The 27,817-nt window shown below is 53.0% G+C and overlaps 1 protein-coding gene across 4 annotated transcripts; it reads right to left on the bottom strand.

Moving 5' to 3' along the window:
- Positions 1-6,693: 6,693 nt before the first annotated feature.
- On the bottom strand, positions 6,694-27,802 carry SLC7A4 (solute carrier family 7 member 4). Of its 4 annotated transcripts, none has more exons than XM_032953815.2 (8): positions 27,651-27,802; positions 21,072-21,190; positions 18,738-19,776; positions 16,916-17,196; positions 16,058-16,200; positions 15,337-15,577; positions 15,031-15,139; positions 6,694-13,717 (listed from the first exon to the last, which is right to left on the bottom strand). In XM_032953815.2, exons 3-8 carry the CDS (start codon positions 19,717-19,719, stop codon positions 13,503-13,505), a joined length of 1,971 nt encoding a protein of 656 aa, XP_032809706.1. In that variant the 5' UTR covers positions 19,720-19,776; positions 21,072-21,190; positions 27,651-27,802; the 3' UTR covers positions 6,694-13,502. The 4 variants fall into 4 exon arrangements, with proteins under 4 accessions (XP_032809706.1, XP_032809705.1, XP_075922880.1 ...); XM_032953814.2 differs by having other exon boundaries at positions 18,738-19,811; XM_076066765.1 differs by having other exon boundaries at positions 21,030-21,190.
- Between the last annotated feature and the right edge of the window lie 15 nt (positions 27,803-27,817).

Here is a 27,817-nt window from a genome sequence, read left to right on the forward strand (position 1 = left end):
TGTTGTTTGGCAGTCTGCTGCCCCGAGTAGAGGACTGTCCACCCCTCATGGTGGCAGGAGCCAGAGCCGGTCCACCGGACCTCCTGAATGCCGCACATACACACACATACACGCACACACACATACACATACACGCACACACACACACTCGCACACACACACGCACACAAACACGTACACAAACAAACGCAGAAACACAACAGTACGAAGTCAAAGATCTCCAGTATAGGCTGCACAAGCTCTTGGGGCAAGTGTTGTTCGCGAGCGCCTTTAGAGACCACTCCTGCGCACGAGGAGGTGGTGGCCACACACCACGCTTCAGACCTCCTTTGTCTCCCCGGTGCTCATGTCTAAACACCGCGCAAGGCACCTGCTCATGTAATGCCGAGTCGACCTAGGGGCGGCCCAGAACCGCTTCGGATATCCGCCACTGAATTTAACCGTGAGCGAGAATTGAACTCGGATGGCCGGGTTCGTAGCGCAGTGCGCTAACCACTGTGCCACCGCTCCTCTCTCTCTCACACACAGAGGGCCTCGCGGTGGCACGCATCGAGTCACGCCTCAAGTGTGAACGGTGCGAGGGGTAGGAGGCGAGGGACGCGTGAGGGTGACATTCTGTTGTTGCGGACGATGGCCAGTGACATGCTCAGGCGCTCAATGCCCCGGCCAGAGAGGGCCCCAGCAGGCAGAGTTGGTGCCGTGTCGCTCTTCCTCCTCCGTCGTAGATGGAATGAAGGCTACAGTGATTTACTGTACGGTCCACAATCGCGCTTCCGATTCGCCGCGGTTGGCTACGTACGGTGCGAAAGAAGTTCAACACACACGCATCGCACTGCAGGACCGCGGCTTGTCTTTAACGCATCTCGATGGGCTTCTATGTATCTCAGCGGGTCTCTGTGTGTTTGTACGTATCTCTCTGAGTATACGCGCGTCTCTGTGGGGTTACTCGACGGACCGTGGGTTGCACGGCCGCGGATCTTTTTCATTTTCCATTGCCGAAGGAGCTGTGCGTGGCGTCGTTCATCCGAATGCCGGCGAGGGCATCAATCGTGGCCGATGCAGTCCTTGTGAGAACGTCTCACTCACAAGTTACCACTGACGCGAAGTACACCCACGGATCATAGCGAACTCGTTACGCAAGAGACCCGCAACTTCACCGTGTTTTGTTTTAAATACCGAACCTCGCATTGTGCGCGCACGGCGGAACGCGGCACTCGCTTGGGTCGAAGAGCCGTGGCTGGGGAATTGAAAAACCGAGCGGAGATTTTCGCAGCACAAAAGAAACTCCACAGCGGTAACCGGATCGTGCGCGGGAGTCGGACGCCAACAAAGGGCACCTGCGGTGGGGGGGCACCTGCGGTGGGGGGGGGGGCACCTGTGGTGGGGGGGGGCACCTGCGGTGGGGGGGTGGCACCTGCGGTGGGGGGCACCTGCGGTGGGGGGACACCGGTGGGGGGGGACACCTGCGGTGGGGGGGGCACCTGCGGTGGGGGGGTGGCACCTGCGGTGGGGGGCACCTGCGGTGGGGGGGGCACCTGCGGTGGGGGGATACCGGTGGGGGGGGTGGCACCTGCGGTGGGGGGGCACCTGCGGTGGGGGGGGGGCACCTGCGGTGGGGGGGTGGCACCTGCGGTGGGGGTCACCGCGAGCCCCGCATCCACGGAGCCCAAAGAGTCTCTCGCTCCCCCATCAGCGGCTGGCGCAGCAGCAGCATCACAGCCTTGGTGACGAGCAGGCGGGCGCGGCACGAAGACTCGGGGAGGGAGGAGGAGAGGGAGGGTGGTGTGTGTGTGTGTGCGTGTGTGTGTGAGCGTGTGTGTGAGCGTGTGTGCGTGAGCGTGTGTGTGTGTGCGTGTGTGTGCGTGTGTGCGTGTGTGTGCGTGTGTGAGCGGAGCGCCGGTCGGCTAAAGTGCACCTAGCCTGGCACAATAAGGGGTACAGCTGGTGGTGCATCAATCGGTCATCTCAGTCAACTAGCCAATGGCACCTGATGGGTTTGTCCCGAGACCTGTCAGCGAACCTTCGACACTACACGTGGCCTCAAAGTGCACCTGGCCTGGCACAGGGACCGTGGTGACGTCACTGTCAATTAGTGGCGAATGGCGGGTATAGGTGTAGGTGTTGGTGGGTGATGGGAGCCATGGGGGTGCAGTTAGCGTGTTGAGTTTATTGTTTCACCAGTTGAGAACTCAAGAGACCAGAGCGAGTCTCATTTGCAAGCGTGACTTGGGGCATCAATCTGTCAGTCGTGGGTGGTGATTGCTATGTATAGTCCCAATTGAGTCATTTGCAGGATATTTTCGAAAAGTGGCAACTGTGAAAGGTGACGCAATACGCCAGCACACAATGGCCTCCTCAAGGGGTCTTTAACGTCCACTGCGCAGCGAACGGCCACGTAGTATTATTACAATGATTGCACCCACCGCATTATTAACCAGGTCGGCCGATGGATCGAACCGTGAACATCTACAACAAGCGGCGAATGCGCTCCGGCTGGACCGCTTCACCGCCACCAGACCCCGGAGAGCCGCAGCGTCAGCGCCTCGCCACTGCTGAGGAACTGTGCGAGTGTAGGGTTTGTGTTGTGCGGTGGGACCACGGAGAGCATCATCTGAATTAATGCGCTGATGGGTGGGCGGCGCCTGGCGTTTGTGCACGAGGTTGTGCCCGACGCTGCCACCGTGCCAAAGTAACTCCCAGCGGTCGAACAGGAGACGGTGACGCAATCTCGGGTTCCTCTGCCTTTTTTTTTTGCAGAGAAGTTCAAACGCCACGCGATTCACATTGGGGTCTTCCAACCCAACCCGCGTGAGCCCAAGTCACAAAGAACCCGATACAGAGACCATTTGGCACAACCCGGGCACGCTGCTCGGCACAATCTATGCACATCTCATCATCCCCATGCGGTGAAAACACCACAGCCACAGCGCGCCTGTATGAGTCACACACGCGAAGTCGGCTGCCAGCCAAACACACCGCTCCATGCGCGTGCCGTGACCCAGCTCTGGGGGTATGAAGACACTTCCCATGCAACATCTACAAATGATGGCAGAGCAAATGTTGACATGGATCATGACTGAAGCCACTCCAGACACGTGGCAACTGGTGGTCGAAAAGGGTCAAGCTCAACAGAGTGCTTGCTGGCGCTCGCCTTCATTCATGGGCTTGAGTCAGCGGGGGAAATTCCATGTTCTCCTGACAGGAACCAGTCTATCCGTGGAACAACCTCTGGCGATTTCTCACTCGGCGACGAAGCCTCGGATGGCGGCGCTGATGTCATCGACCGCGGAAGGGATGCTGGGCTGAGTTGAGCCTGGCAAGGAATGCCCAGGCGATCTCTGGGGTCATGAGGGTACAGAGGAGATCGCCCCGATTAGAAAACACTCACACACGTAAAGTGGGATATCAAACATTGATTGCTTAGCAGAGTGTATAATCTGTTGTTTTATCGCTTCCTAAGGCTGCAGTGCGGTCTGTCTACCTGCCCACGCGGTGTGCGGTCACGTGGGCACCCAGGCAGAGACTCTCTACAAGCGAGCGCATTCAAAACAAAATAAAAAATAGACAAAGCAGCCACGCAAGCGGCTTTGCTCGCAATAAATACATTGACCTCGCCGAGTCGATAGAATATTTGTTCACGAGGGAATACTGGACAGGCCAGCTGGGCGAAGCTGTTGGTCGAATAATAAAGTATTAAAGCTTTCGTGACTGCATAAAATTACTCATTGGTTTTTTCGGTAAAGTCACGTATGTAGAAATACAATAAAATTATATTAAAACAAAAAACAATCACGACGTTTCGATCACAACGCAAGCGATCTTCATCAGGTGTCAAGAACAAATCACGGAGGTAAATACAACAAAAAGATGAGAGACGAGAATTCAACAAACCTGAAAAAACATTATGTGAAGCACATCCAGTCAGGCCAACAACACGCTTGTGTTGTGGCCGAAACGTCGTGATTTTTGTTGTTTTATTTTTTACCTACGTGACTTTACCGAATAGAACCAAAGAGTATGGATCCTTGCAGTCACGAAAGCTTTAAATCTAGAACAGTTAGACACTTCCTGGCGGACCACGAAGTTCAGAAGTGTTAAATTTCGTGTTCAACCTTTGGATTGCACATACCAGCATAGATAGAATGAAAAATACGAGGTACACGGTCAGTAGAAATACATATACAAGTCCCCCAAGAGGTAAGGAGGGATGTCGAATGTTTTAGAAACTCCCAGCAGCTTGTGACTCCCACTGCGCAACATCTTGATGGAGGTCGCCCTCTGGACACCGCAGAGTTTAGAACCCTTCGCTTCAAATGAAGGCGTTCCATCTTCTCCACTGAGAGTGATTTTCTCTCTTTCTCTACCACACGCCTCATCATATTTTCAACGCATCATTGTTTCTGCACTCATCTAATGGAGCTCGATGAGGTGTTTCAGCTGTGGTTTGAGGGGGAGAGGCGATGGGAGGTATGGGAAGGGTTGGCTGGCTACCTTTTCTACAGAGCAAACCCAAACCTCTGAACGGATGGCTACGTACGGTGCGAAAGACGTTCAACAGACGTACATTCATACAGAGACATCGTTCTCAAGTCAGCCTAGGTCTTGCAAAACTGAGGTAAACTGTGATAAACTTCAACACAATACCCGAACACAGCTGCCAATTCTTGGACTGTCAGTCTCATCCCCGGACAGATGGGAACTCTGGGACAGCATAGCTCAAGAATGTGAGCAGAGGCTGCAGAATGCCTCTCATGCTCGTTGTGTGGCTCAAACTCCGTCTCGCCGAGTTCCCATTGCCCCGTGTGGAGACCACGATGATCAATGCAACAACCCGGACGGTATACGTACGTTGTCAATAATACAACTTTACTTTGTTACGTAACTAAGGCTCAAATCGTATCTCCCCCCCCACACACACACTCACAACTCTCTCATTAGATTTTATCGCCTCTTCACTAAAAGCAAAACTAAGATCGCAGAATGAAACATGAATCCTCCCGCTATTTTAAGAATAAATTCAGAACAAGCCATGGCTCAAAGTCCTCTGGGGTAGGCCCTGGATGAAGCCCGCGGCCTTTCTGGCCAAACCTCTAAGACTCATCTCTATGACCCCCCCCCCCACCTTGATGTTAAGCTGTACCTCATTTTTAAAATGTTGCCAGCGCCAATATTTGTGCAGCTATGTCATATTTTCCATAATAGAGGAAAATGTCATATTTGTTTGACCCAGTTATACCTCGACAAAGATACATTTCGCCTGAATGGGCTCGGCCATACTTCTCAGTCAGCCCAGGTCTTTCAAAACTGTGCAGTGTATTGCAATTCAGTTCCAAGACAGTGCCAACAGATCTCAGTACAAATACATTCCTACCACCGAGCGACCGCTACTGCCAGATCAATCCCAAACAGGTGGCACCTCTCTATCACAACCACAACAAGCTGGCACAGCGGCATCTCTCCTGGACATCGTGAAGGCTCCCTTCATTGGATGACTTACCCAGCTTGCTATTTCGTAGACAGCTGTGACAATTACTAACATCGGTTCAGTGTAACAGTTAACAGTGAATGTTAATTTATACACGTTAGGTTATACTGGTCATGTTAAAAGATGGTATTAATAATATATTTTAAAAAATAGATGTGACGCAGTGTCATTCATTTAGGTAGAGGTTTCAACAAATTATAAAGTCACCACAAATGCAAATGTTCACACAATGTACGTAAAAAAATCTTTCGCACCGTACATAGCCAACCGTGCTCATCGGAGGTGTGTGTACACTGAGTAGCTCCTCTATGCATGTGGCTTTGTGTTTGTATTTATGTGCGAGTGAATGTCCATGCGGTTCCGTGGCACAGGGATTGCTTGTGTTCACTGCTGGCAAGCCCAAGCCTGTAGGAAACGAGGAAGAGGACATTGACACAAAGGAGGCCATCAGACAAGGCCCAACCAACAGCACAAACACACGGCCCTTTAAAGGCACTGCTAAAAAGGCTTATCACTGCAAACCATCATTTAGAAGGCATTGTGACAGACGTAGCCCCACACATTACGGGGCAGATTTAATGACAGCCACTTAAAGAGGCCGCTCTTATTGGGGTTCTCTCTTCACGAGCTGGGTTTGTTGTTGACGCGTTCCAACGAAGGCTGAATGGGTGAATGTAGTAGCTCAGTCCGTATCTCATTACGTCTGTAACAGAGGGTGAGTGGGGCATCATAACTCTTTGTGAAGATGCCCCAATATGAACTAATCTTTAAAGTCGTATTGCTGTTAGGAAACTACCCGAGAGGAAACCAGTCACATTGACCAAAGGGTTTTTTCTCTGGGTCCTCCCGTGTTTCCCTCCACATTTAGAATCAACATCACCAAGCATTTAGAGTATTTGGCTGCGATACATTTCCACACGATAAGCCACTTCGTTGGGCTATCATGTGGCCAGGTTGCTTCTGAAAAAGAGCTACATAGCTCAGTGGGCCGTACCTGGTAAAATAAAATAAAGGTTTAGTTGAAATGTCGCCTTGTACCCTTCCTGGCAGAGCAGCTATCCGAACCGTGGTGTCTCAGTGCGGCGTGCTGGTGTCCGACTGGACAGGCCATGACACGTGTGACTTTATACTCACACACACACACGTGTATACGTTCACAAGTGAATCACATTTCAAAAAGAGTGTGAGTAGTAGCAGGACGAATCAGAGATGCTTCGGTACACATTTATTACATAGGACAATAATAATTCATAACCTTTGTAAAATGTAAATTACTCCAGTTTTTAAAAAAATATATAAGATTTCAAATCACTTTGAAATAAGTTAACGTAACACAACACCACCGACAACCATTAAATAACATAAAAGTAAGCACCAAGGTGGAATTTGCAGCGAGGTGACCGGGAGCGTCGTAGACAGTGCGAGGTTACTGTGGTCACGGCCGCCGGCACCCCGACACCGGGAGGAGGCCTCCCCACCAGCCACTCCCCCGGCCCACCGCCATCACCAGCCACGTGCAGGCCCACTGCCCTCACCAGCCACGTGCAGGCCCACCGCCCTCACCAGCCACGTGCAGGCCCACCGCCCTCACCAGCCACGTGCAGGCCCACTACCCTCACCAGCCGCGTGCAGGCCCACTACCCTCACCAGCCACGTGCAGGCCCACCGCCCTCACCAGCCACGTGCAGGCCCACTACCCTCACCAGCCGCGTGCAGGCCCACTACCCTCACCAGCCACGTGCAGGCCCACCGCCCTCACCAGCCACGTGCAGGCCCACTACCCTCACCAGCCACGTGCAGGCCCACTACCCTCACCAGCCACGTGCAGGCCCACTACCCTCACCAGCCACGTGCAGGCCCACTACCCTCACCAGCCACGTGCAGGCCCACCGCCCTCACCAGCCACGTGCAGGCCCACTACCCTCACCAGCCACGTGCAGGCCCACTGCCCTCACCAGCCACGTGCAGGCCCACTGCCCTCACCAGTCACGTGCAGGCCCACTACCCTCACCAGCCACGTGCAGGCCACAGGCGGATTGAGCAACTTCCCAGGGTAGGAAAGCGGTTCCGAAATGTCAAGCTTTTAAAATATGGCCACACAATAATAACAACACAAACCACTGAACGTAATTTCTATGGAATATATCAGTGTACCTGCAATACCAATTTATTTTTTGATTTTGGGGTGGTGGGGGGGTGGCTATCACCCCAATCGCCTCCTCCCCCCCTTCGATCCGCCACTGATTCAGACGCAGACAGTGGCGGAGCCTTCCTCCTCCAGCGCGGTCGGCATCGTGTCGACCGACACAGCCACCACCACCATAGCAGTAGACTCACAACGAGGCACTCTTCACACTCGTTCCCCTTGCAGCGGACAATTCACTACGCGGTGTCACGGTCCCCGTCATCCACAGTCGTTGCTGCCCACACCGTTACGGTTCGCATCAGTCACAGGCACGTCCCGCGACAGCCGGCCCGCGTTAGTAACTCATCACCAGAATATTCACGAGACGAAGCGATGCAACGTTCGCTCCTCGTGAAGGCCGTGCGAGGGGCATGGTCACTGGGGCAGGCGGATTCCGAAGTGAGGTTGAAACACAACGTCTACTCTCCACTGTCAACATCAAGCACAGACGTCACTGGACACGATGAAGCTCGCCTCCGGCACACGACGCACGTTTCCATGGGCCTTTTTGTTGTGGTTCAATCACGGGCAGAGGTTCGGGTCGCAATGTTGTCGCGGGCTTCAAGAACACATGCTTACACAACCGTCAAACAGGCACGGCCTCGCGTGGCACAATAAACCATCACATCCCGATGGATCTCTCGGTCACGTTAAGGCCCGTGGGTACACCGCCCACGGAGGGGGGGGGGGAGCGTTGTCCAACACAAATCCACGTTCCCGCCGCAAATATGGAATTCTGTACATTTGAGAACAAGTAGGAATGCAACCTGTAAACGCGTAAATGCAAATGAAGCCAATCACAGTGGGTGTTTGTGCAGGACAACAGCAACGCGGTTTAGCGATTGCAGCGAGTCACTCGAATGCGTTTTTAATCGATCTACAGGATTCACGTCACGCAGCATCGCGGGACAAGCGCGAAGCCATGGAAGCCCAGCTTGGGGCCTGGATGTGCACAGCGTGGCTAGACCAAGCCAGTCACATTTCTGAAAACGTGGCCTTTATAACGTTTCAAGGCAGGCTATTTTATACTGCTTTACACTTGGTAAGGAATCGTCAGCACGTTTTAACACTAAAATCTCACAGCTGTGATTATTCACAGAGATGTTTGTAGTAAGGGCTGCTGCTGCTGCTGCTGCAACTCTGTGGTGTGTTCCAACAGTTCAGTTGCATTCGCCATCGCACGAGTCGTGGTGTCAATGTTGTGTGTCTACCCCCTACTGGCTTCGTGTGGTACTGAGGCTTCTTGCCATGGTCAGCAGCTCTCTTGTCCCAATCAACAGGTGTTTTATAGTATTTTGTCTCAGCCTGCATGCATTGCCACCAAATTATATGGATTTCCATCGACCTCAGAGCTTCTCATCTTAAATATTCTCGGGGGAAAATTAAAGGTTTGAGTGTGGTGGACTACATAATGATAAACAAACGAGAAAACAACATTGCACAATTTCCCACTAAACACAAGCTACTCCTGCTGAGATACTCTTATATCTCGTAACCTGTACGTGCAAAACAACAAAACTAGGACTTACGACAACCAAAAGTCACAACACGCAGTAAGTAATAATGATGATATCGCGCCCTCCTGCATACCGGTCCGTCTCAAGAGTGCCTTACATCGCATCGCATCTGAACACATTTGAAAGGGCACCCCCAGTGGCAGCTATCTTTGTGCGGCACAAGGGGGCTTGACGCCTGGTCTGCAAAGAGACACGAGTCTGCCAGGAGGAGGCGATGACTGCTGTGCGTAATCCCAAAGAGGAAATGGGATTACATTCCGCAAAAGAAAACGAGCATCATGAAGGGCATTTTTAACTGGCTAGCAGCTGCAACATACTATTCACACACCAGAATGTGCAGTGCGTCAATAGTATCAAAAGATATAACGCGCACGGTTACTTATGGAATTATGTCGAGAAGGCCCGATGCATCCCGAGCGGGCGCGGCGTTGTGCAAAAAGCGAATGGAACCCACACAACAAAGTAGCGCCTCCCACAACGTGCTTTGTCGGTGTAACTCGAACATCTTACAACTAAACGGATGCTGAATGACGTGTAGTACTGCGATGGCGCAACATGTCACAGTCGGCTCACGGTTTGTAGAGAAAGCGAATGATTAAGTTTGATGAATGTACGTATATGTCGAACGTCTTTGGCGTCGTACGTAGCCAACCGTGCTGATCGGAGGTGCGGGGGGAAGGGCAACAAACTAAACACAAAAAGCAGTGCACAGTCTCGTCACGTGTCCAGCGAAATGCAGTGACCTCTGGCCACAGTCAGGAGGAAACATCTACGTTCTCTCCAGGGTCTCCGTGTTTCCCCGTCACTGACGGTGGCACTGGGGGCTCTGCATTCTCAGCTGCTGCTCCTCCGAGCGTGCAGCGGTCACAACTTGCCGCGGGATTGTGAACCTGAAACCTGCACTGTTGTAACGAAGCTAACAACAGCAACACAATCGTTTTTAGCAAAATGTGTGTTCACTGCAATGTGTTATGCAAATGTAGTTTTTCAAATGCCCAAATATCTCATCAGATCTCAGAAGCTAAGCTTGGTTGAGCCTGGATACTTCTCGGATGGGTTCCAACTTTGTCGTGACAGTTTTTTTTATTGACTTGGTTATGTAACCAGCAGAAAGCAGTGCAGAAAATCACCTGTTATATTTTACTGTACTGTACTTCTATACTCACACGTCTATGGTCCCCATCTGTCACGAATACGCACTGATAAATATGGTGAAATATGGTCAAATCATCCCCACAACCCACTTGGCGGTGAAGTATGGTCAAGTCATCCCCACAATCCACTTGGCGGTGAAGTATGGTCAAATCATCCCCACAACCCACTTGGCGGTGGGAGGTCCTCATCCAGCAATGGAATGACAAAAGGGCTGCACATGCACACACATACTGTGCTTAGCAATCCAACCTGTGGGCAGAAATGTTACTTGCAGTTACTAGGAGGGTGGCCAGGGCTACAACCCACAACTCATGGGTTGTAGGCAGTGGCCAAGGCGAATGTGCAGTAAAACCTGTGGCTAAGCTCAACAACTGGACCTGGCTGGCTGTGTGTGTGTACGCCCGAGCGGTGGTGAACCCAGTTCCATGCCTGCTCAGGGCCACCAACACTGGTGACGATTATCGGAACCGGTCCTGGGCCTCACGTGAGTATCTGGTGCGGTGTGTAAACATCGCCACTGGGGAGATAAAGGCGTCTGGGCGTGGTGCTGGCCACCCACCCCCGTGTGTGCTGTACTGGCCTTCATAGGTGCTGCTACTCACTAACAGCACTTGCTCCTACGGTCTGTTAGAGGATACACGGGGGATCTTTGTCTTTGTATACTCCCAGCACATACAGCAGGAATGGTAAGAGAGCCGAGAGAACGGAATGTTAAAGGTATACAAGGACTGAGAAAAGTTAAATTATATGAATGCTTCTCTACTCACGACCGCATAGCTTCACTAAATAATAATAAACAAGACAAAGTATTTTCTCTTTGCGGGGTAAGGCTGTTGATGTTTTGGTTGACTGGTCTCAGGGAATAGCCATTCTCATGCCAACGACAGCCAACGCATTCATTTTAAAACATCAAATCTTTTGTCCTTTGATTGACAAGGCTTTAAAGAAATATATATTTTAAAGTTAAATGGTTTGCAATTTTAATGGGAACTGTACGAAGTATAAGTTATATGTGTTCTGTGTACACCAAGGAACAATTTTATAATCTTCAATTAAACATTGGAATACCTCTGAGCTTGAGTGATTTTGGCGCAAACAATAACCCAAACTGTTCTGCACTTAATTCAACATGGGATTGCACATTAAAGGTTTAAAGAAAGACGCAAACCAAAACTTAAGTATTTTACCTTGCAGGTGCAAACCTACGCTGCCTATCATGGGCTTTAAGGGAGTCTGAAGCTTCAATTTTAAGAGAGCTAATTGCGAGTCAGGGCCATGTGACCGCCAGACACAGGGCCACAGCGCCCTCTAAGGTGGTCACCGTTACACACGAGGAGAGAGCGCCACCACCCCAGGCATGCCACGGGGCTGTGCGGTGGGAGCACCTCCAGTCTATGAGGCCCAGCACGGAGGGGAATTTAAAAACCTGAAAAGGTAGCACTATCCTCATCATCATCCAGTAGCTATTCACTACTGGATGAAGGCCTTCCCAAGCCATGCCCCCCCCCCTTCACTCCGTTTAAACTGTACATTGCTGTCAATGAATGTTTTGTTCACATTATAAAATGTCAACCAATTTGGGGTTTTGTGCATTGCGTTTTCCTTTAAATTAACTGCGGAGGGTGTCTTTCGATGCTATATGGCGCCCGCCTCTCGTTAAGGATTCCGACAAACGCTGAACGCGTCCACGTGCTCAGTGCAGCCAGACGTCGCCTGCAACGAGCGAGCGTTCTCCACAAACCAGCCCCGCGCCCTCAGCAGGGGCAACTTCACTTCGCGTGGAGCCCAGCCAGGTCCTGAGGCCCCCCGAGGCCCAGTGAGACCCCGAGGCCCAGTGAGACCTCGAGGCCCCCCAAGGCCCAATGAGACCCCGAGGCCCAGTGAGACCCTGAGGCCCAGTGAGACCTCGAGGCCCCCCCGAGGCCCAGTGAGACCCCGAGGCCCAGTGAGACCCCGAGGCCCAGTGAGACCTCGAGGCCCCCCAAGGCCCAGTGAGACCCCGAGGCCCAGTGATACCTAGAGGCCCAGTGAGACATCGAGGCCCAGTGAGACCTCGAGGCCCAGTGAGACCTCGAGGCCCCCCAAGGCCCAGTGAGACCCCAAGGCCCAGTGAGACCTCGAGGCCCAGTGAGACCTCGAGGCTCAGTGAGACCTCGAGGCCCCCCGGAGGCCCAGTGAGACCCGAGGCCCAGTGAGACCCCGAGTCCCAGTGAGACCCCGAGTCCCAATGAGACCTCGAGTCCCAGTGAGACCCTGAGTCCCAGCGAGACCCTGAGTCGTAGTGAGACCCTGAGTCCCAGTGAGACCCTGAGGCCCAGTGAGACCCTGAGTCCCAGTGAGACCCTGAGTCCCAGTGAGACGTCGAGGCACAGTGAGACCCTGAGTCCCAGTGAGACTCTGAGTCCCAGTTAGACCCTGAGTCCCAGTGAGACCCTGAGTCCCAGTGAGACCTCGAGGCCCAGTGAGACCCTGAGTCCCAGTGAGACCCTGAGTCCCAGTGAGACCTCGAGGCACAGTGAGACCCTGAGTCCCAGTGAGACCCTGAGTCCTAGTGAGACCCTGAGTCCCAGTGAGACCCTGAGTCCCAGTGAGACCTCGAGGCCCAGTGAGACCCTGAGTCCCAGTGAGACCCTGAGTCCTAGAGACCCTGAGTCCCAGTGAGACCCTGAGTCCCAGTGAGACCCCGAGTCCCAATGAGACCCCGAGTCCCAGTGAGACCTCGAGTCCCAGTGAGACCTCGAGTACTAGTGAGACCCTGAGTCCTAGTGAGACCCTGAGTCCCAGTGAGACCTCGAGGCCCAGTGAGACCCTGAGTCCCAGTGAGACCCTGAGTCCTAGAGACCCTGAGTCCCAGTGAGACCCTGAGGCCCAGTGAGACCCTGAGTCCTAGTGAGACCCTGAGTCCTAGTGAGACCCTGAGTCCCAGTGAGACCTCGATGCCCAGTGAGACCCTGAGTTCCAGTGAGACCCTGAGTCCCAGTGAGACCCTGAATCCCAGTGAGACCCTGAGTCCCAGTGAGACCCTGAGTCCCAGTGAGACCCCCTGAGGCCCAGTTAGACCCTGAGGCCCCCCGAGGCCCAGTTAGACCCTGAGGCCCCCCGAGGCCCAGTTAGACCCTGAGGCCTACAGGAGGCCCCGGCCCCCGAGGCCTGCAGGCACCTATCTCTGGCGGTCGGAGACGCCGTCCAACTCGGCGTCGCTGTCGCTGTCGCTGAGGCTGCAGGGCCCGTCCCCCGCGGGCTGCACGGGCTGTAGGCTCTCGGAGAGACGGCCACTGGGGATGACGACGTAGCGCGCGGTCACTGTGCGCGGAGCCGGCTCCCGCAGCCGCTCCTTGCTGTGCCACATCCCGTACGACAGGTAGATGAACATGCCTGAACACACACAAACAAAGATCCCACATGTAGGGGCAAATGCTGTTAGCGTGCAGCCACAAAGGTCAGCACGACACACAAGGGGGTCATGTGGCTGTCTCATTCATGCTGTCTGTTGGATCTCGTTTTTACAGTCTGTCACTCTTGTACTGTGAGTCTCATTTCTATGGTCTCATTTGTATTGTCTCATCTGAATTCCCCTGTGCTTGTGTAGTGGGTTCGAATTAGGTGCCCACACGACTCCTTGGGAGGCAACACTTATTTATTAGAACGGTAAGTAATATAACACTGTACATAAGGTGGTGACCACCGACCTACTCTAGCTAACACACACAACTTCTCAGATGCTCTAGTGTGACCCAGCCAGGTGGGCTACTGGCAAGTCCGCTGACTGGAGGCTTGACTCTTCTTGGCGTCTTCACGATGCATCTTCGTTCTTAATACGGGCAGCCTCGAACCTCGTGAGGAGGCTGCTTATATGGGCCTCAGCGTGCCCCGGCCCCGCCCCGGCCACGCCTCCCTTCGAGAACCCTCTCGAAGCCCCCCCCTGCTGTCCACGTGCCCCCCGAGGTGCCCTCTAGGCCCCCGGCCCCCACTGGGGTCCAGTCACGTGTCAAGCCGGGGTCACAGAGAGTGCCACGGCCTCACACCACCCAGAACCGGCCCTGACGTCATTCCCGCCTCCAGCCGGGATGACGTCATGTGTGTGTGTAGACCCGCGTGGTCTTGACGCTCCCCCACATAGTGACGTCACGCTTGTGCGTGTGTACACAGTAGTGATGCTACCATCACTACACTTGTATTCTCAAGTGTCCTACCTTGGCTGTACTTGCTCTCGTTTGTACTGTCTAATTTTTTCCAGCTGTTAAGTTAATCGAATCATTTGCATAAACTTTGAATAAGGGTAATTGATTGCTATTCAAACAATAAATACATTCTGACAATAATCGCCTGGAATTGATGAAGCATTTAATAATAATTAAATATTTTTGCTCATTAGGTATTTGCACCATTCTTCTAGCACAAGGCCATCACGAAGGCACAAGGTTTCAAACAAGTAGATTGCAGTAGTTTCACAGTAAGGGGTTGATATTGCTGTGCGTAATCCCAATTGAATAATTTGCAGGCAATTTTTCAAATTTTGCAAATTTGGACCGAAGAAAACGGCGCCTATATTTCAGTTAAATACACCTGTAGTAATATACGGGGCAGCCTGCGGGATTCGAACTTCTGCATTGAGCGGCGACCACACTACTGCCGCGCCCCAATGCACACATCCATCGCTGCCACTGGTGGCTGGCACTGGAACTCACCGACAACGATCCACACCATGAAGCGCACCCACGTCATGTAGTTGAGCTTCAGCATCAGGGTGATGTTGATGAGCATGCTCAGGGCCGGCAGGAATGGCACACACGGAACCTGCAGTCCCACACAGTGTTAAGCCTCAATGAGATAACGCGGGGAAGACTCTGGGCCTCAGTCGTTCTCCACAAGACAGTTGATGGCGTGTGCCTGTCACTTCACGCTTTGAATATATAACACGCTTGTTCACGAGTGCAGTGAAAGCTCTGCTGCCGTTAAAGCCGCTGCGTGAATCACGCATGACAGGCACCCACCAAGAAGGTAGTGGGACCGCGATTCTGCTCATGAGCGGCAATGAGCATCACGCTGACGAGGAAGCCCAGGCCGAAGATGGAGAGGAAGAGCGCGAAGGCCCACGTCGGCAGGTGAAGGTGCGAGGAGCCAAACACGAGCATGGAGGCGAGCGAGGTGGCGCACACGAGCAGCGCCACCACGCACACCACCACCGCCTCGCCCGGGCCGCACGGCGCCAGCACCCGCAGAAGACACTCAAACCTAGCGCCAGCGAATACATCCGTCACTACAGCATCACTCACGGCAGTCAAAGCCAATGTCATTTCCAGCTGGAGCGAGCATCGAGAGGCAGTGGTCATCTCCCGTTTACAGCCCTGAGCCAGTGGTGGATTTTACACATTCCTAAATAACAATTTTGAATCGTTTAGACTTCTTGGATTTTATTCCGACTCCCTCGATCTAGTTCTGAAGATGCTCGGCGTCATTCGACAAAACGTCGTATCTGATGGATAAGTTTGGTTATGAGAATCGTTCTTCAACTTACTGGTGAGCTGAAATTATGATTGGTGTGATAAATACTTCTACACGTGACAATTTGTTTGGCTGTGTTGGGTGGTGGAGGGTCTTACGACCAAATCTTGCCAGATCATTACGTGGCTAAACCCAAAAATCTATGACGAAGAACAATGAGGCGGAGGTAGCGGTTGCGGGCAGCTTGGTCGTTCGGCGGCGTCGGAGTACCTGGCCTTGAGGCAGCCAGCCTGCCGCGCCTCTGTTTCTCCCCGCTGCTTCCCCACGAGACGCAGCTTGTCCGAGAACGACTCGTAGCCGGCCGTGTCACGCCGCTCGCCTTCCTTGTCCGGCGAGATGTCCAGGAACTCGCTCTGCGGGCACGGCATGGTGGGGTGCGGTCACTGCATGCTCTGCTCTCTATCCCAGGGCAGTTTATCCACCGTTGACTTCCCATACAGTGGAGCTCAGTTCATTGGCTCTGCAGTGATGATGGGCCGAATTGACCTCTAACAAGCATTTGAACTCACAACCTCTCATCACTCTCCTATGCCTGTCAGTAGCTGTCTTGTGGCTTTGATCACATTGCACAGCTGCTTACTCACAGCTCTTATCCAGTGCCTTGTAATAAAGAATTGAGACATGTAAATGTAGCGTGAAGAGGAAGCATGGACGTGAACAAGGATATGGGATTGACAGTGCGAAAGACCAGGGGGAAAAGGCGCAACCTCTGAGCGGAGTATGACTGAGGGGATTGGGAGAAGGAAGTGGTTCTCTGTAACAGACAGAGGGCATGCAGAGGAGAGTGAAGTGAGATGAAGAGGTAGACCAGGGTGGGACCACCTGAAGACGGTGGGGTGATTTTGGAATTGATCTGGGAATAATTATCTTGTGCCTCAGCTGTACATCATTTCCATTGTTCCCTCCAACTGCCCCAATAGCTTCTCTCTCATTTTCCCAATGACGCACAGGCGCTAAGTACCGAATAATAGCGCAAAACAAGAGTGAAATAGGATATCGCTTGTGCACGGGGTAGCACCGCTCCCTCCCCACCCACCATGGCGTGCGCTGGGCGCTGGCGGCACACACCTGCAAGGTGCGGTCGGGCTGGTAGCGCAGCACAATGACGCTCGCCGCTACAAAGGTGTACGCCAGCAGCGTGCCGATGGACAGGAACTGCACGAGCGCCTCCAGGTCGAACAGCGTGGCCAGCACGGCCGTCAGTGTGCCGAACACCACGATGGCGTTGACGGGAACCTTGGTGACGGCGTGCAGGTGAGAGAAGACGGAGAAGAAGAGCCCGTCGTCGGCCATCGCGTAGATGATGCGCGGCAACGAGAAGAGGCTGCTCAGCAGGACGGTGTTCATCGCTGGAGGGGGGGGGGGGAGACACGGCCCATCACGGACGTTAGGCGGACAAGTTGCACTCACAGCGGCCACTGTTAAAACGGTCAGGGGAGCGGTGGGCCTTCTCTGCTGGAGGCCCCAAGGAAGTGCTAGAAATGTCACATTCCTATGAAACGGTGACACGGGGTTGATACTCCTGGCGGGGGAGAGAGCTGGGAGTTGGGTAGAGTTTATATTTTCCACTGGGAACCAATGTTCTTCACGAGATATGCACCTTTCATCTTCCTGTTGTCCTTCCCCCACACTTCCGATTAGCCCGGTTGGCTGTGTACGGCACGAAAGACGTTCAACAGACGTACATTTGCCCCCCACCTTGTGATGTAAATGCGGCGTATAATGCAATGGTTCTGAGATACTATTGTATGATGATGCTACATGAAATTAAATTAATTATATTACAACTTCAAATTAGGCTTCAAATTTACATTTCCCAGCCGACCAGGCAGGGAATTACCGTTTAGTGCAGGGAGGAGGGCACGGGAAACCAATCAATCAAGCTGACACAGTGAAATGGCTTTCATGCAAAAATGCAAGTGTACGGCATTTTCTGCAGAAAATTCCTGCCTAAATTCTTCAAAACAAGCGGGCACACTGCATATATAAATGCGATATGTGGTTGCATATAGATGCTTTATGAATGCAAACTGATTTGTAACTGTACACACCACATGTTCACGTGCATCCTAGAACACGACCCAATAGAACGTTCAAACAGACACGATCGCATATACAAAGACAAAGATCCCCCGTATAGCCTGTAACAGACTGTTAGGGCAAGTGCTGTTAGCAAGCACCTATGAAGGTCGGCACGGCACACGAGGGGTGGGTGGCCAGCACCACGCCCGACCGCCTTTGTCTCCCTAGTGGCGATGTTTACACACATCATCAGGTACTTATTTGAGGCTAAGTCGACCTAGGGGAGGCCCAGGACCAGTTTAGATATTCGTCACTGGTGTTGAACGTGAGCGGAAATCGAACTCGGGTCGCTGGGTTCGTAGTGCAGCGTAGCGCTAACCGCTCCACCACCACTAACACATATCCACGCGGCATTATCGGGGTCTCATGGAAAGGTTGGCTAAAGATGGAATTTCTTATTTAAAAAAAAATGGCGAAAACAGCAAAGTCGGCAAGTTCCAATCACGACATTGTTGAATCCTTGTTGAAAAGGTCAGTTTATTTGAGCTATCCTTAATCAGCTGCAAGTTGTCCAATTAAATGAGCGACACAGTCCATTGTTGAGCTGAGTAGCAATGACATTAGTGTGAAAGGTTAAGCGCTGCGTTTGTTTGCTTTGAGATGAGAGCATTAAGAGGGCATCCATTGAGTAGGCACGAAAAAATCTGTCAAAACTTGACCTCTCGCACCCTCCCTGTACGCACGCGTACCTTTTACACCTCCCCCCCACCTGCGTACGTACGTTCGCCTGACACACCCCCCCCCCCCGAATCCTATAGAACGGCCGTGCTAGGTGTGCAGTGCTGAAGGGGTGCTGCAGCAGCCTCACCGCATATGGAGCCGGTGGAGACGATGAAGCCGGCCCACGGGTGCCCCCGGCGGGAGAAGGCATCTGACAGCGCCGACTCGGGCACCAGCGAGTGCCAGGGCACCATGAGCGTGAGCACCGTGGCCACCAGGGTGTAGGCCAGCGTGGCAAGGACCAGCGACAGCGCCGTGGCCACCGGAACGGAGCGAGATGGGTCCCGAGCCTCCTCGCTCGATGACGCGATCACGTCGAAGCCGACAAACGCAAAGAAGCACGTGGCCGTCCCCGTCATGATGCCCGAGAATCCGTACGGAGCGAAGCCGCCCTCCTTTTTGCTGTAGTTCTGCGGATCGGCCAGTGTGAAGCCGAACACGAGGATGAAAAGGATGGCCCCCATGCTGATGACGGCGAACAGGTGGTTGATCCAAGAGGATACTTTGGTGCCAAAGGAAACCAAAATTGTTGCGATAAACAGAATCCCGCAGGCGAGGAAGTCGGGGTAGTGGGCAAGGAACGGCACGTCCCAGGAGGCGACGTGGGTGAGGGTGAAGTTCTGGATCTTGTGCTCGAAGATGGCGTCGAAGTAGCCGCTCCAGGCGCGCGCCACGGCTGCGCCGCCGATCATGTACTCAAGCACGACGTTCCAGCCGATCATGAAGGCCCACACCTCGCCCATGGTCATGTACGTGTAGAGGTACGCCGAACCGGCCCGCGGCGCCCGCGCTCCGAACTCCGCGTAGCACAGCGCCGCCAGCATGGAGGCCAGGCCGGCCAACAGGAACGAGATGATGACCGCCGGGCCCGCCATCGACTTGGCCACGGTGCCCGTGAGCACGTAGAGGCCCGAGCCCACCATGCCTCCGAGACCGAGCAGCGTGAGGTCGAGCGTGGAAAGGCAGCGCGTGAGCGATGTCTCCATGAGGTCGGCGTCGAGGGTCTTGGTACGCGCCATGCGCTGACACGTGCGCACCACTCCCTCCCACGGGGCCCACCGCGAGCTCATGGCTCCTTCCGGCTCCTCCCGGCACCGCGGCGGACGGCAGCTCACAGATCCCACAGCCTACAGGAGCGCAGCGGCACCAGCGAGAGGCATTCCTAGGGAACACAACACGCGGTGATTTCCCGGTCAAATGAGCACGGGGTAGTGCTCATCGACTGGTTTCAGCCCTGAACCAGTGGGGAATTCGATTGCTGTGGTAGGGATCGATACATTAGACAGCCACTGTTGACAACAGTCAGCTGTGAAATGCCTTGCCCAGGCGTTCTAAACACTGATTATGTCAGCCTCCTCTGAACTTCCTTGATAAGGGCAAGGGCTCTTCTAATTGGACAGTGTTGTTTTTGTGTCGTCGGCTTCGATGGGCGGGGGGTTATTCAACAAAAGGACTGCACTGCTCTTTGCTATGGACCCCTAATTTTCACTTCTACAAACCCATTGGCATTTTACAACTCCCTCGATGACTGCCACAGACTCCCTGTTGGCAGCATTTGCCTTTACAAGCATCGTTATACCGGAATCTAGATTTGCGACAGATTGGTATACTGTACTGGTATTGATTCGCGACACACTGGAATAGTGGTATTGATTCACAACACGCCGGCGTAGTAGGACGTGTGCAAGCTTGAACTAATTTACACAAACGCCAATAATACTCTCACCGTAGACTCACATCCAAGTCCTTCTTTGCCGTGCTACCACCAATAAATTCACAACACGTTTACAAAAATGGTCCAGAAGGCACATTGCTCTGATGATTTGTCTGGATAAACAGACCCCTTGCCTGATTATTCACAAACACTGTGCACGGCACATGCACCGGGCCAATCGTGAACGCGCACACAGCGACTAGCACCCACGTGCGGCACTGGGTCTGTGCGCGCTGCACCGATGGCTGCCGCTTGCTGCCGCGGCATTAAACATTAAAGAGCAGCGATCACAGCAGGCGGAGCGCGTGGCAGGGCTCTCCCTCCCAGCCTGCTTCCCTTCCTTGCTCTCTGCACGATCTCTGCTCATCCCTGCTGCCATCTGCCCCCCTGTTTATTCCGTGTTAGCATCTCTCTTAATGTCATCTCTTCTCCCATCTGTATCATCGCTTCTCCACGATGACGTGTTTTTTTTCTCACTTGCTGCTGCAGTGCCCACGTCTGTAACGTCTGACAGAAGGAAAAAAATAACGACCCTCCCGGCTCCAGCATGTCTGCTGGAGACACCGCCACACGAATGTGATAAGTCTACGCCACTGCACGCTGCGCTGCCTCGTGCGTTGCCGTGCTGCCTGCCTCGTGTGATGTGAAGCGAGCCGGAGTTCGTACCGAGCACCCAGAGCCAATGCCTCCCTCGCCTTGTGGACCCACCGGGGCAAGGCGTGGCGGCGAGCGTTTGATTTCGCCTCCTGTGCACCGCCGATGGCCTCGATCAGCAAGCACCGCAGCTTTTCACTCACCGCAGGCGGATATCAACAACAACAACTTGCCTGCAGGTGGATACAACAACCAACAACGAACACAAGTCACAATTGTACCACCCCGAGACACACGAGCACCGCAATGATCAAAATTACAACCACAACAACCGCACATGCAACCACAATGCCCAAAATGATGATGTGATCGCACGATAATCAGTACACTAAAACCACAACCACATGATGATTAATTTACAATCACGGTCCAGTAGTTACAGCCATGATTAAGCACAGGTCACAAAGTGACACGTACACACGATGGTAGACACACGCAAACTCAGTGGAACATGCACACATTGTTGTGGAACTGCCAACGACACAGGCACACAGTGACACACAGTGAGGCTGACACATTCACGCAATGACACAACAACGGAGATCCCCCGTGTAGTCTTAACAGACTGTTGGGGCAAGTGCTGTTAGCGAGCAGCCAACATGGTACACGAGGGGGTGGGTAGCCAACACCACGCCTGACCGCCTTTGTCTCCCCAGTGGCGATGTTTTACACATCGCACCAGGTGCTCATTTGAAGCTGAGTTGATCTAGGGGAGGACCAGGACCGGTTCAGATAATCGTCACCGGTGTTGGCCGTGAGCAGGAATCGAACTCGGGTTGCCGGGTTCATAGCGCAGCGCGCTACCGCTTCACAGTGACACACACTGACACACACACAGACAGTGACACACACTGACACACACAGACAGTGACACACTGACACACACTGACACACACAGACAGTGACACACACTGGCACACACACACAGACAGTGACACACACTGACACACACAGAGTGACAAACACTGACACACACAGACAGTGACACAGTGACACACACTGACACACTCAGAGTGACAAACACTGACACACACACACAGACAGTGACACACACTGACACACACACACAGAGTGACAAACACTGACACATACAATGACACAGTGACACACACTGACACATTCAGAGTGACAAACACTGACACACACAGACAGTGACACACTCAGAGTGACAAACACTGACACACACAGACACACAGTGACAAACATTGACACACACAGACAGTGACACACTGACAGTGACACACACAGTGACACACACAGACACACACAGACAGTGACACAGTGACACACACAGTGACACACGCAGTCACAGACACAGTGACATACACAGTCACAGACACAGTGACACACACAGACTGCCACACTGACAGTGACACACACAGTGACAGTGACACACACAGTGACACACAGTGACACACACTGACACACACAGTGATACACACAGTGGCACACTGACACACACAGTGACACACACAGTGACACACACAGTGACACATACAGTGACACACTGACACACACAGTGACACACTGATACACAGTGACACACACAGTGACATACACAGACACACACAGTGACACACAGTGACACACACTGACACACACAGTGACACACTGACACAGACACTGACACAAAATGACACACACAGTGACACACACACACAGTGACACAAAGTGACACACACTGACACACACAGTGACACACAATGACACACTGACACAGACACTGACACAAAATGACACACTGTGACACAGTGACACACACACACAGTGACATACACAGTGACACACACTGACAAACACAGTGACACACAGTGACACACACAGACACTGACACTGACAGTGACACGCACAGTCACAGACACAGTGACACACACAGACAGTGACACACTGACAGTGACACACACAGTGACACACACAGACACACACAGATAGTGACAGTGACACACAGTGACACACACAGTCACAGACACAGTGACATACACAGTCACAGACACAGTGACACACACAGACTGCCACACTGACAGTGACACACACAGTCACATACACAGTGGCACACTGACAGTGACACACTGACACACACAGTGACACGCTGACAGTGACACACTTACACACACAGTGACACACTGACACACACTGTGACAAAGTGACACACACTTACACACAGTGACACACTGACACACACAGTGACACACTGACACACACAGTGACACACACAGTGACACACTGACACACACAGTGACACACATTGACAACAACAACCGCCATTCGCCATTAAGTGGCGGTGACGTCACCACGACGCTTGTGCCAGGCCATGTGCACCTTGAGGCCACGTGAAGTGTCGAACGCCCGCGGGCAGGAGGTCACGGGGCAGACCCAGGTGCCACGGGTCGACTGAGATGACTGGCTGGTGCACCACCTGTGCCCCCTACTGTGCCAACCTGCTGTGCTTTAGCCACCCGGCGCTCCGCTCATTGTTGTGAGCGTCGCTTTCCGCCCTCCGTTGTTGTTGGAGGGCGACTGCCTCCAACTGCCCAAGAGCGTCCTTCACGAGCCTCCTCCACAGAGGCCGATCTTGACACCGCTGGTACCAGTCATTGGCTAGTCCACTCAGCTCCACGTCCTCCTGTACCACATCACTCCATCTCTTCTCTAGCCCGTGCCGTGCCCGTTTAGCCCCCTCGATCCGGCCGAACAAAAGCTGTTTTGGCATGCGGTGGCTGGGCATGCGGGCTACATGACCCAGCCAACAAAGCCTTGCCTGCCGGAGGAGCTCACCGATGGGACCTTGCCCAGATCTTTCCAGGATATGTGAGCTCCTCACACAATCCAGCCTGGTTAAACCCAGGATGGATCGTAGGCAGGCCAGCCTAAATGTTTCCAACCGGCGAAGATGCTCCATTAAGGTGGTCCATGTTTCGCAAGCGTAGAGAAGGGAGGGAATGACCGTGGCCGAGAAGACCTGAAGCTTAGTGCGGAGCGACAGGCCAGGTAGCTTCCACACAGCGTTACGCAACCGATGAAAAGATATTGCTGCTCGACTGATTCGGAGTGAGACCTCTGCTGTTAAACTGGAGCCGGTCATAAGCACACTGCCCAGGTATGGGAAACTCTCCACTCTCTCCACAACTGCCCCATCACCGATTGGGAGTTGTGGGGGTGGAGTGTCCGATGCTACAAAATACCCAGGCAGGTGCTTAGTTTTGGTGGCGCTGATGGTAAGGCCCCATCTCTTAGTGGCACGCTCCAGTCTAAGCAGCAGCGTCTCCAACTCCTCCTCTGACGAGCAGCTATTACCAAATCATCGGCATACATAACGTGGTTGAGCAATAGGGAGCCATCCCTTGACCGCACCCGGGCATCGATCAGCCTCCCATTATATCTGTACCAAATGGAGATTCCCCCGGTACAGCTATTGAAGGCTTCACGAACTACGTGGTCAAAATAGATGTTAAATAATGTGGAAGCCAGAGGACATCCCTGTCGCACCCCAAGGTGTACAGGGAATGGCTCTGACTCCCGGCCACGTAGTTTTACCCGGGCCCGCTCACCATCATGAAGGTCCTTAATGATCGTGAGCAGAGGGTCAGGGACTCCAAAAGCACAAAGAACAACCCAGAGCCCAGGCCTACTGATGGCATCATAGGCCTTGACCAGGTCAATAAAGCAGAGATGTAGGTCTTGTTGGAATTCCCTACACCTCTGCTGTAGCAGACGGACAGAAAATATGGCATCTGTGCAGGACCGCCCTTTTCTGAAACCGCATTGGGGCTCCGCAAGCCTCTCGTCAGCGTGCCTGGCGAGGCGATGTTGAATAATCCTTGCCAGGACCTTTCCCAGAACACTGAGGAGTGAGATGCCCCTGTAGTTGTTACAGTCTGTGTGGTCCCCCTTCTTAAAGAGGGGGACCACCAGGGCATCCTTCCAATCCTGCAGAACCCGTCCAGTGGTCCAGACTGTTGTTATGATGTCATATAGGGCAGTCTGTGCACAAACGCCACCCTCCCTCAGCATTTCGCTTGGGAGATCATCTCTGCCCGCTGCCTTTCCTGGTCTCAGACTCCGGATTGCCTTCAGTACTTCCTCAACAGATGGTACTTCAGCCAGCCACTCACAGGGGGTGACTTCTTCCAATATTTGAGGCACCGCAGCCTCAGTAGGGTCATCCTCACTTTGTGCCACTGTTTTCCTGGCTGAAGGATTTTCCCTCCGCCAGGACCTCACAGAAATGCTCAGCAAATCTGCAAACCTGTTCCTGGGGGTCAGAGACTGGATCACCGTTTTTCCCCTAATGATGGTAATAGGTGTGGCGCTGCAGGTTACTTTTTTGATGGAGTTAAATAGAGATTTGTGATCGCGGGCCACTGAGGCAGACTCCATCTCCTCAGCAACCCGCGACCACCACCCATCCTTGCAGCGCCTCACGGCTCTCCGAACCTCCGAGCGAAGGCTGCGGTAAGCCTCCTCATTCTCTGACGTGGGATTCTGTAGCCGATGACAGTGGGCCTGTCGCTTTTTCTCAACCATCCTGAACACCTCCTCTGTCAGCCAGGGTCTCTGGGGAGGTCTGGACCGCAAACCCAAAGCAGCCATTGGAGCTGCACACTGACACACACAATGACACACACTGACACACACAGTGACACACTGACACACACAGTGACACAGTGACACACACAGTGACGCACACAGTGACACACAGTGACACACACAGTGACACACAGTGACACACTGACACACACAGTGACACATTGACACACACAGTGACACACACAGTGACACATACAGTCACACACTGACACACACAGTGACACACTGATACACAGTGACACACACAGTGACACACACAGACACACACAGTGACACACAGTGACACACACTGACACACTGACATACACAGTGACACACTGATACACAGTGACACACACAGTGACACACATACACACAGTGACACACACTGACACACTGACATACACAGTGACACACTGATACACAGTGACACACACAGTGACCCACATACACACAGTGACACACAGTGACACACAGTGACACACACAGTGACACAATGACACACTACACAGACACTGCCACAAAATGACACACACTGTGACACAGTGACACAAACACTCAGTGACACACACAGTGACACACACTGACACACACAGTGACACACACTGACACACACACTGACACACTGACACACACTGTGACACACTGACACACACTGTGACACACTGACACACACACACACAGTGACACACACTGTGACACATACTGTGACACACAGTGACACATACTGTGACACACAGTGACACACTGACACACACAGTGACACACTGACACACACTGTGACACACTGACACACACTGTCACACATACTGTGACACACTGTGACACATACTGTGACACACAGTGACACACAGTGACACACAGTGACACATACTGTGACACACAGTGACACACACTGACACACACACACACACACAGTGACACATACTGTGACACACAGTGACACACACTGACACACACGGACACGCACAGTGACACACTGACACACACACACAGTGACACACACAGTGACACATTGACACACACACACAGTGACACACACAGTGACACACACTGACACACTGACACACACAGTGACACACTGACACACTGACACAGACACTGCCACAAAATGACACACACTGTGACACAGTGACACAAACACTCAGTGACACACACAGTGACACACACTGACACACACAGTGACACACACTGACACACACACTGACACACTGACACACACTGTGACACACTGACACACACTGTGACACACTGACACACACAGTGACACACACTGTGACACATACTGTGACACACAGTGACAATCTGACACACAGTGACACACTGACACACACAGTGACACACTGACACACACTGTGACACACTGACACACACTGTCACACATACTGTGACACACTGTGACACATACTGTGACACACAGTGACACATACTGTGACACACAGTGATACACAGTGACACACACTGTGACACACACTGTGACACACAGTGACACACAGTGACACACACTGTGACACACAGTGACACACAGTGACACATACTGTGACACATACTGTGACACACAGTGACACACACTGACACACACACACAGTGACACATACTGTGACACACAGTGACACACACTGACACACACTGACACACACACACAGTGACACACACAGTGACACATTGACACACACACACAGTGACACACACAGTGACACACAGTTACACACTGACACACACAGTGACACACTGACACACACACTGACACACTGACACACACAGTGACACAGTGACACACACAGTGACACACTAACACACACACTGACACACACACAGTGACACACACTGTGACACACAGTGACACACACAGTGACACACTGACACACACACAGTGACACACTGACACACACACTGACACACACACACTGACACACTGACACACACACTGACACACACTGTGATACACACAGTGACACATACTGTGACACACACTGACACACTGACACATACTGTGACACACTGACACACACACAGTGACATACACACAGTGACACACGCGTGTTGTGACACACTGACACTGCCCACCGCTGTTGCAGGGTTCACCAGGGAGGGACCGGAGGACCTCGCCTCACTGCCCGCGCCTCGCCACGTGATTTTAAAAACGCGTTCACAACGACGCGGCGCGGCACGCGCGGCCACCGTCCCCGCACGTCACCGCTCATCCAACGAGCCAGCTCATCGGCTGCTCAAAC

The sequence above is a fragment of the Petromyzon marinus genome, chromosome 13 (assembly GCF_048934315.1).
Source record: "Petromyzon marinus isolate PM22_M1 ecotype Great Lakes invasive population chromosome 13, UKy_Petmar_22M1.pri1.0, whole genome shotgun sequence".
Lineage (NCBI taxonomy): Eukaryota > Metazoa > Chordata > Hyperoartia > Petromyzontiformes > Petromyzontidae > Petromyzon > Petromyzon marinus.